General features: G+C 34.2%; 1 protein-coding gene across 3 annotated transcripts; it reads right to left on the bottom strand.

Moving 5' to 3' along the window:
- Positions 1 to 12,969: 12,969 nt before the first annotated feature.
- Positions 12,970 to 19,029, bottom strand: LOC136227632 (uncharacterized). Of its 3 annotated transcripts, XM_066016363.1 has the most exons (6): positions 18,874 to 19,029; positions 17,639 to 17,991; positions 15,524 to 15,637; positions 14,772 to 15,413; positions 14,509 to 14,704; positions 12,970 to 13,487 (listed from the first exon to the last, which is right to left on the bottom strand). In XM_066016363.1, exons 2-6 carry the CDS (start codon positions 17,903 to 17,905, stop codon positions 13,243 to 13,245), a joined length of 1,464 nt encoding a protein of 487 aa, XP_065872435.1. In that variant the 5' UTR covers positions 17,906 to 17,991; positions 18,874 to 19,029; the 3' UTR covers positions 12,970 to 13,242. The 3 variants fall into 3 exon arrangements, with proteins under 3 accessions (XP_065872435.1, XP_065872419.1, XP_065872426.1); XM_066016347.1 differs by having other exon boundaries at positions 14,509 to 15,413; XM_066016354.1 differs by having other exon boundaries at positions 14,509 to 15,413; positions 17,639 to 17,986; positions 18,874 to 18,984.
- Between the last annotated feature and the right edge of the window lie 919 nt (positions 19,030 to 19,948).

Consider the following 19,948-nt stretch of genomic DNA (forward strand, 5'->3'; position numbering starts at 1 on the left):
CTTCGTGGTTTTGGTTTGTTGCCTAACAAGTATAACATTTTTAAAAATAATGGTAACATAGTTCATAAAAAATAAAAATGGTGTTAGCGATATTTTGTGAATATCCCAATTTCAATCTTATCACGTGTAGTTTGAATGCGGACGTGCCAAATAATTTATTTCTCAATTAATATGAACAGTTAAATTTATAGGATTTGCGTGCCAAAAACATGAAATCTAAACGAAGCGATTGACGAGAGACGCAATGATTGAAAATATCCATCTTGGGTCTCTAGTGCTGTTATAAAAACTTTGGTAGATAATTGAATATATTTAACCTATTGCGACTAAGTAAAAGACGGTAAATAAAGGAAATCTAAAATGCGAGATTGACACAAGATTTAGTAAAAAATGACATTTATTGATATAGATGAAGGTATACATGTGCTTGAGATAAATGATCACAATTGAAATCTCTATATCAACATATAGCTGAACAATTGCAACGGTGAAGTATAAACAATTCAATAACATGTGCAGGAATCAAAATGCATTAAATACAATGACAACAATTAAAAGCGAAATTCAAACGACAAACTCGGATCCATAGTTGGCTATCTCGATGAGGTGTTGAATTGATGACGACTTCGGGCTCCTAAATGCTGTGAGGGGTAGGCAAAAACAGGTCTAACTTCATTTGTGAACTTCTAATTTAAATGGTATTTAAGCGGATTGAAAGTAGCACAACTAATTCAAGTCAATGGCAGATTTAGACTAAACTTTGGATGACTCGTATGAGAGCTTATAAACACGAAATTGAGTGAAACAAAAGGCTAAAATTAAATTCAGGAAGTCAAGAACGAGTTTGTATAAAAATCAGAGCCAGAAACAGACTTTAAATGATCTGAAACGGGAATGAGAAAATGTCAGGCAGAAATATGTAAAAAGTTGGGCAGTATATGGAAAATAATTTGAGGAGTAAAGATTAGCCCATAAAATGGGGTTCTAAACGCAGAATTGGACAAAACGAAAGGTCAAAATGAAATTCAGAATGCTTGGAACAAATGTTTAGAAGAGATCGAGAGCGAAAACGGACTTTAAATGGTCTGAAAACGGGAATGGACAAAACGTTAGACATAAGCTATAAACTTGACGAAAATTGATTTCAATGAGCTTTGGTCTATGGAATTGATAACTTTTGGACTCGGGATTAGACAATTGAACGTAAACGAATTAAAAATGGGTTGCTAGAGATTTGAAATGAGGTTAAAATGACATTAAAAAGCTAAACTGAAGCTAAGGATTCTAAAGAAAAGAACCTAAAATTCCAACGGGAATTTGACATGGTATATGTGTATTTTTTGGTTGATTGGTTGGGGTTTGGGATGAAGACTTAATGTCTTATTTATAGTATTTTGGAGTGGTTTGTTGGCTGAACATTTCACCCACTTCCTTTGAATTTCTCTCATATTTCATCCACCACTTTCACTCACCCCACTTTTCTTCTTATTGCTCCACTTTCTTGCCACTTCATCACACTCTCATTGATTCTTGAGTTATGGATTATGCACATGTGTAAGTGAAAGTTCTAGGATAAAGTGGTGAGCCATTGGTCTGGATTAGTACTCGTTGGTGCGTCCTGATTGTCCTGAATGTCGAACCGTGTGTAAAGAGCTGCTGAAAATCAAACCACACGACATGTGGCTTCTTTACACGATCATTTTTTGGTCGTTTTGAGTTCACATGGCGTGTGGTCAGGGCCACACGTCGCGTGAATTAAACTCCTTTAGATAGTGATTTTCTAATTTTCCCACACGAGGTGCATGCGGACTAAAATTATTCAATCTTATTATAAAATATATTACATGCTTTTTATTTACATAAAATTTACAAAATAAAATTTTATTTTGAAGGCCAACAAATGATGACATAATGCTTAGAAATAAAATAAAATAATAGTATAATTATTTAAAAAAAATAAAATTTAAATAAATAAAAGCTTTATTTAGTAGCATTAGTTTTTATCTTAAAATAAAAAATTTTAACCAACTCAACCACTTTTTTTTAGTAAGATAGAGTAGTTCAAGGGATACAAGGGACACAACCTGGGAAAGGAGACGCTCAGGACATTTTGGAGGACAATTTCATAATTACATTGGGGAGTTGATTAAAAACATACAATCCCAACGGAAGATCATAGGTAAGGTTAGCCAAACGGTTTGCACTTCTGTTTCCTTAACGGTACATGTGAGATATTACCATCATCCAATTTCGGTTCAACAGCTTCTTAATGACGTTAATTAAGTTACAAAACTCATTTAGACTGAGATCCTAACCCTCCATAAGGTTATCGCAGTTTGGCTATCAAATTTCACCTCCACAAATAATACTACATATATTACGTATAAATTAATATTAGAAATGTATATTCAAATGGATTTTGGACTGACTCCACTTTTATCTATCATGACCTATAATATTAAAAATGTATACCAATATTTCTCTAGGCTTCTTTAACGTAGTTTTGAATTTTAATTTTTTAATTTCTAATGTACTTTTGAATTTTAATATATTAAATACTTATATTGTTCGTATTTTTAACATGTATACGAAATATATGAGCTTGCAAATTATTGAACTTGAGTAGATGAACCAAGACAAATAGGATAAGATATTTAAAATTGATTTTCTAACTTAAAGTTTGAGCCAAATACATGTCTTTTTCTTTATTGAATATCGAGATTTGACAAGGTAACTGAAATTCAAGGTACTCCGTACCTATCCATCCATCCATCCATCTAAATATTATATTGAGAGCTTTGACCATATATTCATATATTTGAAATCGGATTTGCACAGTTTTTTTTACTCATTTCTTGAATTCATGGAGGAAATTTTTTTTTTTGAAAGTTAATTTCAATTAATGAGCCAATAAAGGGCAAATGTTTAACAAACTAGATGACAAGAAACTCGGAACAACATTAAAAGCAGCAGGACAAGTTGAGAAACGAGAAGACTGTGCCATGGCATGAGCCAACTCGTTAGCTTGCTTTCTAACAAAACATACAGAGTAAGATATGTTGGTGGAGAGAACGGCTCGGCACTTTGTGATGATATCACCAAATTCAGTGAGATCTTCTTCATTTGACCTGATAGCATCGGCTACCGTCTTTGAGTCCGTCTCGAACAGAACGTTAACCAGGTTTTGGCTTGCAATCCATTTGAGTCCTTCGAGTAATGCCAACCCTTCGCTTTCATTTACTGTGTGTAAGCCTCCAAATGGCGTTGATCTCCCAGCCACAAACACCCCATCCGAATCCCTTAGGACAGCAGCAGCTCCAGACTTGTTTGCGCTGCTAAATATTCCAGCGTCGACATTACATTTTAGGGAGCCTGAAGGTGGTCTATGCCAGAGTTTGCAGCAAGGCACTGGAGTTTCAGCAGGTATATGACGAAATTCTTGTGCGACCGACCAGTCATGGAGCAGTTCCATTGCAGCACGGATAATTTGCTGAGATTGCGGGGTTTTGTTCGTCCAAAGCTTCTCATTTCGTGCTCGCCAAAGACCCCAAAGCAGCATTAAAAATCTCTGTTGTGCCTCCTAAGTAAGGCTGTCCAGAACTGCGAATAGAAACTGCTGGAACCAAAGATCGATAAAAAAAAGTAGGCATTTCCAGACTCCACAAACATACACGGAAACTACCGCTTCAGCTAAACAATATGATGTATAATTCGTTGAACATGTGATATAAGAGATTGACATGTTATCAAACTTTTTAATAAAATTGGAGTTAATGCACAGTTGGTCACTGAATTTACATGTTTGTCTCAAAATAGTCACTTAACTTCGATTTGTCTCAATAAAATCACTCAACTTTGAGTTTCGTCTCAATTAGGTCACTCTGACAATTTTAGTGGTTAAAATGAATCGCAATGATACCATAGCTGAAACGTGAGCATGAGTTAACTCATATTTCTAACTAAAACGACATCGTGACAGCCACATGTCGGTTATTTAAAAAGAAAAAACTAAATTTTGATTTTTTTGCATAAAAATAATCGACATGTGGCTGCTCGGTGGTTCATATGTGGATGCTATGTGTCGTTTGGTTAGAGATCTAAATTGACTCGTGCTGATGTGTCACTCATGTCATCATTTCGAACCCTTTTAATCACTGAAATCGTCGGAGTGACCTAATTGAGACAAAATTCAAAGTTGAGTGATTTTATTGAGATAAATTGAAGTTGAGTGACCATTTTGAGACAACCATGTAAGTTCAGTGACAAATGGTGCATTTAACCCAATAAAATTGACACACTTTTGAACCACATCACCCAAATATGATAAATAATGAGCTGATTTATTAATGACTTGAACAATCGAAAGACGTCCAAATTGAACTACTACATTACTTCTACCTGACATTTTAATCCATGATAGTGCTTTCTGAATCGATATTGCCTCTGCCATAACTGGACTGGTTCAATACAACCTGGAATAGAAGAATGATAAACATAAGTATCGCCCATCCGAATCTTGAAGGAGAAAGCCAATCAATCTATAGTCTTGTTCTTTAAACGTCCTGACCAACCATTTTCAAACCGAAAACGTAATATTGGGTACTAAAATCCATGTTTGTAATTCCAACAACAATGATGAATGATCCAAGTTAATCGTTATCATGTTTTGAAAAACTGAATTTGAGAACATCTCTTTCCATTCCATATTAACGAACACCCGGGCTAACCTCTCTTCAATCCATCGTTACGAGTCTCTCCCAACTTTCCAAGTAAACGGGCGTCCTCGCATCTCCATGCTATTTAATCCACATTTCTTTATTACCATCCGAAATCCTTCAAAAAGCCAATTAGGATGTTGATTGCCTCCTCTTTTATCTGTACTTTGAAGACTCAAACACAACGCCAAGTCTGTTCGGATTGATTAAATAGTGATTTTAACAAATCCCATGACTCACGTTTCCTACTTCTCTTAGGATAGCCATATAAACCAATAAATCGTCACGGTGTGATATAATTCAGTAAAATTTGAGCATCCACATAATTTTAAGACGATGATATTATTGATACTTAGGACTTCCATAACAAGGCTAAACCCCATCCATGACCTATACTATCCATCACGAAACAATTATAGAAACCAAGTTTTTTACTTACTATACGAACCTTTTCTTCTTTTACCATTGTCTCCATGAGAAAGATTGTTAATGGTTCAATTCCAGCTTAAGCATGTTATAATTCCGAGCGGAATCACCATGTAGGATGGAGAAACATCTCAATACAAACAAAAACACAGAGACTTGATTTTAAATTGTTATTTAGTTTTTTTTACTATTGGAAGTTTTAAAATAATAATTTAATATCGCTTAAAACATGTGAATTGTAAACAATTTGAATAAATTTGATACTCAAATGCCTAGAAAAATTATTAGAAGCATACGGTTCTCCATGTAAAATGGAGAACCTTCCATACATATTTTTGTCATATGTAATATGGACTCAAACATATTATAAGAGGTCGCACTATTTTAATTATTAAACGGGATCATAATACATGTGTCCAAATGTGAATTATAGATCTTCCAAGTGACATGAAAGACCGGATGCATGACTAACATCTTTCTATGCATTATATATTTTTGCAAGAGAGAATGTGCAAAAATACCACTAACGCTGACAATCATGAACAATTTTACCCTTAATGTCTAAAATTGTGCAATTTTACTCATAATGTTCGCATCTAAGAACAAATTTACCCTAAACGTTGGCAAGTTGGATTAATTTTAGAAATAATTTGTTAAATTGTCTTCAATCATGAATCATATTAGCTACACTTCACATTTCCGTCATTTTATCACTCATTAATAACATATCACAACAATATTTTTTTTATAGAAATTGGGACGAGACAGACCTTGAGCGGGGAGAGCACCCATGGCCCAAGAACTGTCAAACCCGCCATATATAAATAAAAGAAAATGTGAGTGTTTGAACAAGAGAAGAGGAAGGAGAACAAACAAGAAGAATGGGGAAGGAGAAAAGTTAAGGAAAGATCAAGAAAAACGCAAATGAAAAATATTACAGATGTCATCATTGATAAACCTCTGACAAAAGGCAGGAGCAGAAGGCCACCAATTGATGGCAGAGGAAGAGACTCCAAACTTTGCCAAAGAATCAGCAACACGATTCCCTTCCCTAAAGATGTGAGTAAAAATAATGGTCATCCTAGAGCAAATGCTAAGACAGTGCAACCACTCTTAACGAATACTCCAAGGAACATCCATGGAACGAAATCGAAGCAAATTAACTACATACATGGAGTCTGACTCAACCCAAAGATGATGCCAATTTTTCTCCCAAGCAAGTTCAATTGTGAAAATAGCGGCTCTCAATTCAGCCATATAAGCAAAAGAAGGAGGGGTAGAAAAAGCAAAACAACCTTTGGGGAAGCCGCGATAGTTACGAAAGATACCGCCCGCTCCCGCCTCGCCAGGAGTACCAAAAGCAGAGTCGTCCACATTGACTTTAACCCAACCCGGAGGAGGTTTAAGCTAATGGACCGGAATAATGTTGGGAGCCGGAGGCGGCCTTGGAGAAGTCAGAAGATGGGATAAGATATCAGCATCTCTCCTCGACGAGCAAAAACCTTTAGAAGAAGCAAATGACTCTCGAATCATTCGAAATAGGATGATCTTCGAGTGTTGAATAGAAGGAGAAACCTCCTTAAAGGTCGCTTCATTCCGACAATGCCAGATTAACCAAATGCAAGAGATAGCGGCAACACGCCAGATCATCGACACCTGAGAGCCAAAATGAATGCTACGAAGAGAGCTGAAGAAGTGGATGAATCGGGAATGACGAGGTAAAGCGCAGTCAAAATGAATCTCAAGGGCCCTCCATAGAGAATCTGCAAAAGAACAGCTAATGAATAAGTGGTTAATGGACTCAGCATCCCTACCACAAAGAATGCAACGAGAGGCAAAAGAGAAGCCTAAACGTTGCAGGAGGTCGTGAGTCGGAACCCTTCCATGCAAAACTCTCCAGGATGTGAAGGAATGAGAAGGGGGAGTGTGAACATTCCAAACAAATTTATACCAGTCCACCGAGTAGGAACGAGGAATGATAATCGAATAGTACTCTTTGACAGAAAAAATACCATTCGTAGAGGGCTGTCAAGCACATAAATCAAAATCGTCTCTACCCCTGTGAATAGATCTAATACTATTTTGAACAACCGAAGGCAGAGTGCCTAAGCCCAGCCATTCCGAATTGACCAAAAAATCATCAACATAATTAAAGCGGGAACGCTTATCCTGATGATCAAGACTCAATCTGTCCGCCACCGATGGAATGATCCACCGATCAGTCCAAAAATTGAGCGTTGAAGACTGGCCAATCCACCAAAAGGTCTGGTCCCAAATGGATGAGTAAACACACTTACAGGAAGACCAAATCAAGGAAGGAGCAATGGTAGCTTTAGGCAAACCAGAGACAGCCATAAATCTAGACTTCATCAGAGAAATAGCAAGACTGTTGCCTTGAATTAAATCCCAACACATTTTCCCCAAGAGAGCCTGAACATATCACAACAATATAAATAGACACGATTTTTTTAAGATAAAAAGTTAAAAAATTATACTGTATTTTGTACAACTGGACACAAAATACAAATATTTCGTCGAATTTAAAATATTAATCTCAAATTCTTTTATCAAATAAAAAAAATCTGAATTTGTTTTTTCAGCGAATATAAAATTAGGTTTATAAATATCAAATTCTCAATGTATATATGTATAGATAAATGATGGTTTAATGCCTAAGAAGTTTAAATAATAATTAGGAAAAATTATAAAACTGGGCAAAATGGGAGGCTCATTTACATATTTAATTCATTTACTCAACCTACTACATATCTAGACTGTTTTTGTGTGACTTTCCCATACCCTCAATATTTACGGCGCGGCTATCTCCCTCCCGTTTGGCTTCGTAGATTCGATCATATGCGAAGCTAATGTTTGGTTTACTTGATGATTCTCTCATAACCAATCATTTCAAAGTGAATGTGCCAATCTTGAGGGAAGTTAATCCCTATACAGGAAGAAAAGTCATCTCCCCTACAGCCCAGTACGCCGTTTTTCAGAAAAGGGATGTTATGTATTCAACCACCTTCAGAAAAAATTAATCGTGTTAGGCAGGAAAAATGACGATTTGGCTTCACGAAATGAGGATTAGCGAAACATGCGAATGTAAATGTGCTGGGAAGATGATGATTTTACTTAGCGAATCGATGCTTTCGCGAAGTCTGCGAGTGAAATCATGCAGGCTTCGCGAAATAATCGATTCGCTAAGCAGATCGTCACATTTCAGGCTCTTTCTCATCGCAGATCTTCGCGAAATCATCGACTACGCGAAGTGATTTCATAGAAAACGCAGAGAAAACAGTAGATACTTACATTTTTCGCGCATTTCACCCTTAAAAGCGACAATAACAATATGATAAATTGGGAAAACGATGGAAATAACGTAGAATAATCATTTCTTTGATGGTAACAAGAAGAAAGAAACCAAGTAATGAGCAGGAACAGTAAGATGAAGAACCATGGCTTCGTTTTCTAAGATTAGGAAGATGAAAAATCAAGAGATGAAGAGAGGAAGAAGAGAAATACATTGTGATTTAGAGAAATGGTGCAGATTTCGTACAATTTAAAGGAAGATAGGAAAGATCAAAAGTCTGGGAATCATTAATAGAGAAGCCAACCGTTTCGCGTAACCAATGAGAAGGGGGGCGTGACCGTTCGCGTAAGGGGGAAGTGGAAAATGGGTAAAATACATGAATATCATAATTAAGTACAAAATTACAACTAAGTCATATCACCAAACTTAATTCTTAATATGTCATTATTCTCTATATATTATGATTTTACACTATAATTTAAAAATTCTAGACTCCAATTCATAAATTATAAACCCTAGAAAATATATTTTAGACTTCTAATTTATAAACTTCAATCTTTAAAATATATTAAAAGTATTAATTTTACTAGTTTGACATTATTCAAAATTATGATTTGACATATTTGTAAATAGTTTTTCAAAGATGAATTTCTGTAATTTTCTCAAGTGGAAAGATTAGGAGTATTATGGAAAAGTCACACAAAAACAGTCTAAATATATAGTAGGTTGAGTAAATGAGTTAAATATGTAAATGTGCATTCCATTTGATCCAATTTTGTAAATTTCCCTAATAATTAATAAGGCCCTGTTCTTTATCGCTGAAAAAAACTGAACTGAACTGAACTGAACTGAATTGAACTGAACTGAATTGAATTGAATTGAACTGAATTGAATTGAACTGAACTGAATTGAATACTACTGAATACTGAACTGAATTTAACTGAATACTACTGAATACTGAGCTTAACTGAATGCTACTGAACTTAACTGAATGCTACCGAACTTAACAATAATGATGATATTAGACTTTAAAATAATTTTCATGATAATATTGGACATTAATGAACTTATAATAACAATAATGGTTCTAATAAATTTAATAATATCAATAATAAATAAATATATTATTAAAGATAAAACTAAATTGAATATCAAATAAAAGTCCGGGTTGATAAAATCTTGGCTCGATAAAAGCCTATGAAATTAAATAAAAATAAGTCTAATTTAAATTAAAAATACAAATTACATACAAACATAAATTTATATATAATTTAAATCCTATGAAATTAAATACAAATCTTCATATGAATACAAACTCTTAACTTTTTATTTTAATTAAGGGTTAAAGTGCAAAAATAACGTTTTGGGTCAGGAGTAATTTTACCTCTAACGTCTAAAATGGTGGAATTTTATCCCTAACATTGATAAATTGGATAAATTTAAAAAATAATTCATAATATGGATGCAATTCCTAATTTTTAAATATGGATGCATATTTTAGTTTTATTTTTTTTTTATTAAATCATATATACTTTGATAAACTATCATTTCTTGACTTTTATCTAATTTATAGATAATGATAAACTATAAATAATAATAATAATAATAATAAATAATGATAAATTATAGATAAATAATAATTATTATTATAATAAATTATATATAAATAATTATAATATAATAAATAATGATAAATTACTAAATACTGAAACTGGATGCTGAAACTGAATGTTGAAACTGAATGCTGAACTGAACTGAACTGAACTGAACTGATTGTTACTGAAATTAAGTGATAAACAACACGACGTAACTCAATGTCTAAAACAATAAAATTCATGAATTTAAGTTTTAATATAAACGAGCTAGATTGGGACTCTAGATCCCATCTCATCTCATATTATACCTACTACTGTCAAAATATTCTACTACTGTCAAAATATTGTCTTATATACATCCCATTTTATTATTTTATATATTAATCACTAATCAGCATAATTTGTGGGTCTATGGCCGTAAAGTTCTACCAAATTACCATTTTTTAAAATTAGCTTAATGCAAACTAATATTTAAAAGGTTCTAATAAAAAAATACAAGTTGAAAGAAATTCAAGACAAAAATCCAACACAAAAGGTGAAACTGTTAAAATCTGCACGGTATCAGTCAGATAATAATAGTTTGATGAAATTTCCCTCTTCAAGCCGGTAAATTATTAGAAACATCTGGTTTTTCGATCTCCATGTCATTCGGAGGACCTTCCATGTATATTTTGACACGTGTAACATGAATCCACACATATTATAAGAGGTTCTACTATTTTAATTATTACGTGAAGTCATAATACACGTGTCCAAATGTGAATTGAGGGTCTTCTGAGTGATATGGAAAACCCGATACTTAATATAAGAACTCAAGTCGTCATTTCTGTTTCTAAAATACTTATTTTAAGAAATTAAGACAAAATTTAATAATGTTTTCCGACTTTATCCTTGAATTTAATACTACAAAATTAAGACAAAATTTAATAATGTTTTCCGACTTTATTTACTTTTTTTTTAATTAATACGCCAAAACTTGAAAGAAGAGACAAGAAACATGGCAGCTATATTAATTTACTTTTTCCATCATACTTTTTTTTGTTTGTTTTTTTGTTCTCTAAGTTGTAAAGAAGAGAGAATGATAATGTTGTTAGAAAGACAAATAGATAATGACAGTTTTAAGACAAAAAAGAAAAGGGATACATAATTGAGTGCTAAATATAGTAAAAGAGAACAAAAAAAAAAAAAAGCAGTAATAATGATTTTATGGTTGTTGAGTGTTTTCTTCAAGTTAAAGTTATCTTTAATACAAACTGAGCATGATTTTCAATGCAACAATTGAAATTCTATACTTGTTGGATGGAGTAAAAAGGACACAGACAGACAGCAAAAAGCAATGGGGTGACATGAGGTTTAAAATCAGGGCTACAAATGGACACGACGCTAGTAATAACAGCTTCCTCATCTTCCGTTTATATGGAAAATCCTTATTTCCAACTCTGTTTATGAGATGGAGAAAAATCATACAAGTTACATTCCGTTTACTCAAATTCTAAATAGCATTCTTTTAGTAAAATTGCCTATGAAATAATAATTTTAAACTATCATTTTTTTCCTCTATTTCAACCTTTATCTCTATTCCTATTAAATAGGAAACGCCTCGTTACAGATTTTTTTTCGCTATCTCCGTTCCGGTCCCATAATCCCTATGGGATGTCCCATTAACAACCCTAGTCCAAATTAGTAGCAACACCCCAAATGCATAAGATAATAGCTGGACCCAATATTTTACATGCATGGTGGCATTAATGGGGTTATCAATTCTTCAATCACAAGCATTCCCTACGTCTCTGCCCCCACTTATATCTTCCAACTCCTCACTATAGTTGTTATTTCTTTCTTTTAGCGTGGCAACATCATTAATGCACAGTACCAAAGTATTTGTACAAAAATAAAAAGAGATGTTTCAAAATAAGTTATTGTATCGTATTCATGTGCATCTATATATTCTACACCAAATTATTTCTATAAATCGTGTTACCATATTAGAAATTTATAGCTCTACCTACAGTGACACTCGCATACCTCCAAAAAATAACCAGACATGCTAATGGAAGCTAGAGGTGGAAATTTCTGACACGAAAACACGATTACAGAGCCAACCCGACTACACGAAAATCATTTTTCTAGCATTTATAACATATAAAACCATATGGAACATAAATATAAGATAACACGATTTTGACACGAAACACGACAATTGTCAGGTCTAATCGAAGCAATATAAGATGGTTGTGGTGGTGGTGTCAAGGTGAGTCAACCACTAGAGTGTTGAGCTCAAATAAAATCCATATTGGATGAGAACGTTATCTCATATCTTATTATATCAATAGGAAACCCCACTTCCAATTCCTAGACAAAATCTTGACGCACTAAGTTGAAGTCAAGCCCTAAAGAGGCTCAAAGTCTTCCATTTTCATTTTTTGACTACATATTGGCCTTAGCTTGTATCACATCAATGTCCAATAGAGATTTCAAATTTCATAGACCACAATCATCAATATTTGCAGAGGCTACAGCAAGTAAAATATCAATTTGTGGTAGTTGGACAAATATCTTACAATTTTAGGGTTGTTTGTAAGCTATTGACAGGTTTGTAGAAGTCATATAGTGTGTCTGCGAGTCAAATTAGTGAGTAGACTTTACACCAGTAAGAATGGCGGATAATTTTACAGTAGCCTTTGGAACAGTTGCGTCCACAATTATCAATTGCAGACACATATCTAACAGGTATTATTTCCAAACACCACTGTTAATTCATCTGCCATTCTAACTAGCAGAGAGTCTATCCACTAATTTGATTCACAGAAACCACGTAAATAGTTTACGAACTACCCTAAAATAGTAAAACGTTTGTCCAATCCTACCATAAACTGATAAACTGGTATTTTACTCACTTTCCGCTCAGCATTTATAACTAAAATTCACTACCAATGCATCAAAAGATGGATGGTGAGGAGATCATGAAGGAAGTGTCAAACTCGTAGGTTCAACACCCAACATCACCTCCAATTTCATTAAAGGAAAAAAAAAGCAACTGGAATCGGCTTCAGAGTTTGAATTTATAACATCAGCTATCATGAACATGGAAATTTACAATGGATCATGAACATTGAGGTCACTATAAGTTTATCTGGAGTTCTAACTTTCATAATCTAAGGAAAAGCTTTCATGGGAATATGGAGGAACAAGATAGTTAACCACTACATGTCGATATGATTGGGATCAAAATGCATATGTTATAGAACATGTTTTGTTGTAGGGAAGTATGGAGAATGGTTCTGAACACCATTTTGCGCAGGCCACCATAAACTGGAATCCTGTACAGCATTTTCTGGATGAACAACAATATCTTGATTCCTTTGTAATGGTATATGATAATGCACATTTCCCAAGCCAGGGTGTTGATTACTATAAGAAGCCTCCATTCCAGGACCATTTCTGATAATATTCCAACAAATCAAGACTGGGATATTAGTAACATGCAAATATTCCAACAATTTAGCAAATTAATTAAAGAAAAAAAAATAAGCAGCTCCATCACATGCTAATATTCCAAAAATTAAGCAAGCAGGTAATATTTCATATATGTTGCCCCCATCTAATCATCTAGAGAATGAATGCACAAGCAAATTACTAGGAGAATTATTTCTTAAGTAAAATCATATATATGATTTAAGTTCTTAACATCTAATATTTCAAGTAAGCCAGACTATTTGTATAACAATTGGGAGGTTATTACTAAATAGAGTTTGATATAATAAAATTTCTCAACACATAAAATTTTAAATTTTTATCATAGACATGCATGATTTATATATAATGTATAACAATAGACATTAATAGAACAAATTAAATATTTAGAATTTCAATTTAGAGTTTAGGTTTTCAATATATAGATAATTGGAAGAGTTTTATGGGAAAAATGTAAACACCAATGAGAATACTAAATATTTATAATTTCAAGTTGTAGTTTGTGTTTCCAACTCATAGATAATTTCAATAGTTTTTTTTAATATTTTATAATTTAGTTTGAATTCTTAATATATATAAATATATAATTATTACTATATAGAGGCATAGTTTCTAAAGTTGGGACTTGAAAAGTGTATAACAAATAACGTTTGGGAGGTTATTCCTATTTATAACTGGCCCAAGTTGGGACCGAGTTTTTTATAACAAAATAGAGGTTATTCCTATATAGAGGTTTTACTGTATTGATTGATTACACTTTCAGAAAAAGAAATTTGTTCAGGAAAAGCACATTTAGTTCCAGCAATGTTAAGTACTTCAAAAGTACAAAAATATTTGAAGTCAATGTGACTATGACCATTGCCAGCATAATTTTTATACCAAAGGCATATCTATAGTTCCATAATGTCAAAAATGATTTGGCTCATGCTAGTTTTCTTGGTTTCGTGATGCCCAATAATAAGGCTTCCTTACTTATCAAAGACAGTACCTGTAGGATGGATTCCCTGCGGTGTAAGCCTGTTGAGTATCTGCAAAATGATGTGAGGCGGCTGGAACTTGTAGAGTTTGTACCTCTGAAGAATGGTGGACATAGCCTGCATTCGCCATGGTTTGAGTCTCCGCATAATGATGTGAGGCAGCTGGAACTTGTAGAGGTTGTAACTCGGTAGAATGGTGGACATAGCCTGCATTCGCCATGGTTTGAGCATCTGCATAATGATGTGAGGCGGCTGGAACTTGAAGAGTTTGTACCTCTGAAGAATGGTGGACATAGCCTGCATTCGCCATGGTTTGAGTCTCCGCATAATGATGTGAGGCAGCTGGAACTTGTAGAGGTTGTAACTCGGTAGAATGGTGGACATAGCCTGCATTCGCCATGGTTTGAGCATCTGCATAATGATGTGAGGCAGCTGGAACTTGTAGAGGTTGTAGCCCTGTAACATGGTGGACATAGCCTGTATTTACCATGGTTCCATAAGAGCCAGGTTCTGGTGACAAGGCACTCTGATCAAAGTAGGTATTCTCCAGAACCCGAGAGGCACGAACATGCTGCATCCTAGCAGCATATGGATTCTCCATATAAGGCATTGTCGGAGCTGGTAGAGTTTGTTTGTTCACTGATGGATGAACATTTGCTGAGGATCCATAATAAGCATGTTGTGGACCTTCGAGCCTTTGTAGATGTTGAGGCATCTGAACTGATAAATTATGGCCAAGTTGCACCACTGTTGCAGATGGATCATTTTGTGAAAGCAAAATTGGTCGGGCCTGATAAAGATTATCTATCCCTGGAGGCGGAAAAGTCTCTGGTCTGGGTTTAATAGGCAATGAAAGAGGCCCAGGTACTGATGTTGGTAGGGTAAATGGACGAAACAATGACAAAAGACTCCTCACCTGCACCATAACAGCAAATATTATCATATCTAAAGGAATTGCAAATACAAAATGGAAGCCCATACAGCCAAAAAAGACGAGATTCAATCACATTTGATGATGAACCTTACTTGCTGGTCATTTAGTTCCTGCTTGAATTTTCCCTTCTCGTAGTTCTCTTTGATAGCATGTTTAAAGGAGCTTTCAGGCAAAGGGAAACAATCCTTGCAAATTCTGAAGCTCACCTGAGAAAAGGGAGAAAGGAAAATTGTACTTATGACTGAAAGACATTCTGGTCTACTAGATAGAAATATCTTATCGTAACCTAATTGATAAAACTCTAGAAACATTAAGCATGATAAACTAGATTCATTCCACCAACTTAGTCATGTAAATTGCCATATTTCCTTTTCTGGCAAATGAGTACCCGGGCAAAGAATAAATGACCCACTCCCAGGAATTAACCGCCTGCAGAAGATGTTAAATCATTCTATCCAGTGTCCCTTAAGAACCATTAAAAAATGATACATCATTACTACTAAACAGATGACAATCAGGCCAGTTTTACTAACCACAGTGATCCCAGGAAGTAATGCAATGAATTCACAATAGGATGTTTGACCCCAGGGTAAGGTAGCATTGGCATAGTTCTACACTTGAGTCTTTTCACAGCATATGATCTCCCCTTCACCAAACCAACCTCAGTAAGGCTTTGATTTCTAGAGTATGCTCATATTCAAACTTAATACATAATTGGATGGCAAAAATATAGCTTTAATGAATCTGCATAATGCCCATAAGAATGGAGGTCCAAGGACGGATAGGAATGCAGCTGTGGCTTAAATCTTAAACAACTCGATTTATATGTGAAACTACAACTATACCTTTGCAGGAAACTTCCCACCAAAAGCAGCAGATTCCAAATTCAATTTTTTCCAATAATAAAAATAATATATAAAATCATATATAACAATAATTGACATTTCTAAAATGCAACGTCAAATACTAAATCATATCCAATTATCCAATTGAACTAAAAGCTTAATTGATGATAGTTAAAGGTCCAATTCATATTAATATCGGACACACGCCCGCACGCGAATGGCCACTAGGCTTGAAGTGTGCACAACACAGGCTCATATTATTTAATCAACAAATGAGGTTCTCATGATTCGAACCCTTGATCACTTGGTCAAAGAGGCTCTAATTCCATGCCATGTAACCAATTGAAGGTCCAAAATCATATTAATATCTGACACATAAAATGCATGAAATAAATTCCAAATCAACTACTAACTCTTCCATAATCATAATTCATAATAAAAATTCTAGATCTAAACACTAAAGTTCAACCAAATCCTAACTTAATTAACTGATAGTATAAAAACTACTTCTCATGAAGACTAAAGTCTCCATATCCGGTATTTCTGAACTCTTCAAAATGGAGCAGTTTTTTTGGTGCGTTGTTCTTTTGCTATACTTCTACTGTCCAAATCTTCTTCCCTTTTTTTTTTTTCCTTTTGATTCTAATTGATTTCAATCGTAGATCATATAGATAGGTGTTGATGTATGAGCTGTTTAGTTGGTGTTAAAATTCTTGTTTAGGTCTTTTCCTATTTAGTCTCTTGTACAACGGTCCTACCACACATAGGAATCTGTTCTGTATAACTGTTCTACCACATATAGGATTCTGTAATTGTATAAATATCCTCCAAAGGTTAATAGAAAGCATTCCGCCTAATTATTTTCTACTATAGGAAAGGGCTGAGATTAAGAGATCCTATTTTTAACTTGGAATCCTAGAAAAAATACTTTGTAGCTTCTAAATTTGCGCCTAGGTGAGGTTATGGCAAGGTTAGGTGAGGTTATGGCAAGGCACTAGGCTCAGACAGGCGCCTCTTGACCAGATCCCGCCTTTTGGCTTCTCAGGCGACATGCAGGCGCGCCTTTGATAACTATGATTGGCATAGTTCTAGAACTGCACCTTTTTCTAGTATATGGTCTTCTACCAGCCTATTGCCTATAGGACCCTGCTTTTTATCTTCAATCAGACCAGTTAGAAGGCATTTTAAAACTTACGACAGAATTGAACTGCACAAATGTATGGGTATAATGAATCTACATGATACCCATAGCAGGACTCCAAATAATTAAGAATGGAGGTCCAAAAACAGATAAGAATGCAGTATGGCTTAAAATTTAAACAACTCCAATTTAAAGATTTAAATGTGAAAGTACAATAATACCTGTGCAGGAAACTTCCCACCAAAAGCAGTAGGTTCCACATTCATTTCTCCAACTGATGTTGCTTCATACACGCCATAGAGAAGTTTCACTTCAAAGTCAAACAGAAAAAGTTGCATCCCCGGTTTGATATTCTCTACAACATCTTTTCTGAATTCAGGGAGCCCAAAAACACGGTACATATAGCATTCCGGCTTTGTTTTTCCATTACATAAGAATATAAAACCACAAAGTCTGTCCACATGCTTCTCTTCATCGAGTGTATTCATTCTATGTTTAGCAGATGAGCAAATATAGAGGCATGCACAGGATCTGAAGAAGGAAGTGCGTATCCTCGGTTTCCCCCCCACCTTTTCTGGATTGCATATGTAGTAAGCTTAGACAAACTATGAAACTATGATGAAACAAAATTAGGAAAATAGATTCTAAACCCGACAGGTATAGTAATCAGTTTTAGTCTTACACTAACTACTCTAGCATGAAAATATCCAAAGTTCCAAACTCAAAATCTCATAGCATCAAGATATTATAGTTAACTAAATTTCGGTACCATCAATATGGTTCACATATATCTGTAATCTATTTGAAGGTTGTTTGCAAAGAGATTCGTTCTTCAACTGTACAATGAAGATTGCAAACTTCTGGGTTTTTTAGAAATTTTTACAAAATGTCAAATAAATTATGAAAATAAGCTCAATGGGTGTAGTTGTAAAACATGTTACCAATTCCATTATCATGCATCTGTAAACAAACCAACAAACAGAAAAATATACCAATTCATGAGAATTTATTCTTCTTTGCACAAACAAACAGAAAAAGGAAACTGGGAAAGGAAATCAATCACTTTCTAAATACAAAAAATATACCAGAGTGATAATGATAAAGACAGAGCTACTGTGATATATCTACTAAAAAGCACTACCTTCTTCTGCATTCAGTTAAATGTGACTGAAATGAATCATTTTTCTGGGTCAAACTTTAAATACTAAAAATTCCAGTCAAATACATGCAATGCCAGTCAGAGGCGAAACTCAAATGAAATAGCAAATTAGAATCATAAATTCTTCTTGGAAACAATAATGCATTTCGCAATAAGCCCTAAAAATTTACAAGAAATACTCGAATCATTCAAAAGCAACAGCTAAATACGAAATCAAGTGTCGGCCACAAGAAGGACTAGGAAATTGAAAAAGTTAAGAGAAGAAGAGCAGCGACAAACGAGAGAAGAAAGACTTACCGAAGAGGGAGAGCTTTCAACTTTCAAGTTCGCGTCTTTGGATGAATGTTTGTTTCAAGTATGCACAGGAGAGACAGGCAACCGCAAGGGATGAATAGGGGCAGGTGGTTTTGCTGATATTAGGCGGCTAAACTTAGAGCCATCACCCCTCAATTTTGATATTACTTCCTTTATGACCCAAAACTTTAAAACTATATTTTTTTTAGAAGAAAACCGTCACATATGTGCAAAACAAGAAGTATTAAAATGAGGGGTGGCAAAAAAAACCGGTCAAATTGATAACCGAACCGAAAACCGATAATTCGAATCGAAAAAGTAGTTAACCGAACTGGTGGTTTTCTTAATGGTTAAAAAAGTAGATAGGTACCGGTTTCGGATTAGAGTGTTCAAAAACCGCGGTTAACGGTTAACCGAACCGTTTAATAAATATAAATTTTAAAATAAAGATATAGGCCATTTGATGACAAAGGCAATATAAATATAAATACATAGATTATACTGTTTTATGTTGTAATAAGTATTTTGACGAAATATTATTTACATTTCTTTATGTTTTAAATGTAAATTTGATGGATTGTTTTTTAGTTCGGTACTTATGTTTGAATTCCAAACTTTTATATGAATTCGTTTTGTTTGAATTTTTGAAATTATGTGTATTTTAATATTGTTTAAAAATTTAGGTTTGAGTAAAAATTTAACCGTTGATTTTTTTTGTTAACTAGTGAGAATTGGTTAAAAACCGTTAACCGAAAAACCTAACCGAATTAATGGTTAACCGATTAATATGGACCGATTTCGGTTTGGATGGTTAAAAAACCGTTGATAACGGTTCGGTTAATTTTTTCACCTAATGGACTGGTTAACCGAACCGTGCCCACCCCTAATTAAAATAGCTTTTTATCATCCTTAGTTGTCATTCTATCTATTTAGTGAATGTAATTCTTATTCTTATTCAAGGTAGGTTGTATTTCATTTTCTGATTCAAGGTAGGTTAGAATTATTAGTGATTTAAGGTAGGTTGTATTTCTTATTACTATTTAAGGTAGGTTAGAATTATTAGACAGAAGAATTTGTT

This window comes from Euphorbia lathyris, chromosome 1 (assembly GCF_963576675.1).
Source record: "Euphorbia lathyris chromosome 1, ddEupLath1.1, whole genome shotgun sequence".
In the NCBI taxonomy this organism is placed as follows: Eukaryota; Viridiplantae; Streptophyta; class Magnoliopsida; order Malpighiales; family Euphorbiaceae; genus Euphorbia; species Euphorbia lathyris.

What these genes read in the sequence shown, in the direction of transcription:
- LOC136227632 (XM_066016347.1), bottom strand. Translation starts at nt 17,905, where the DNA reads ATGAATACACTCGATGAAGAGAAGCATGTGGACAGACTTTGTGGTTTT. An exon ending in GTGGGAAGTTTCCTGCACAG is followed by an intron (nt 15,638 to 17,638) that starts GTATTATTGTAC and finishes CCCTTTTCTCAG; the next exon opens with GTGAGCTTCAGAATTTGCAA. An exon ending in AGGAACTAAATGACCAGCAA is followed by an intron (nt 15,414 to 15,523) that starts GTAAGGTTCATC and finishes GTTATGGTGCAG; the next exon opens with GTGAGGAGTCTTTTGTCATT.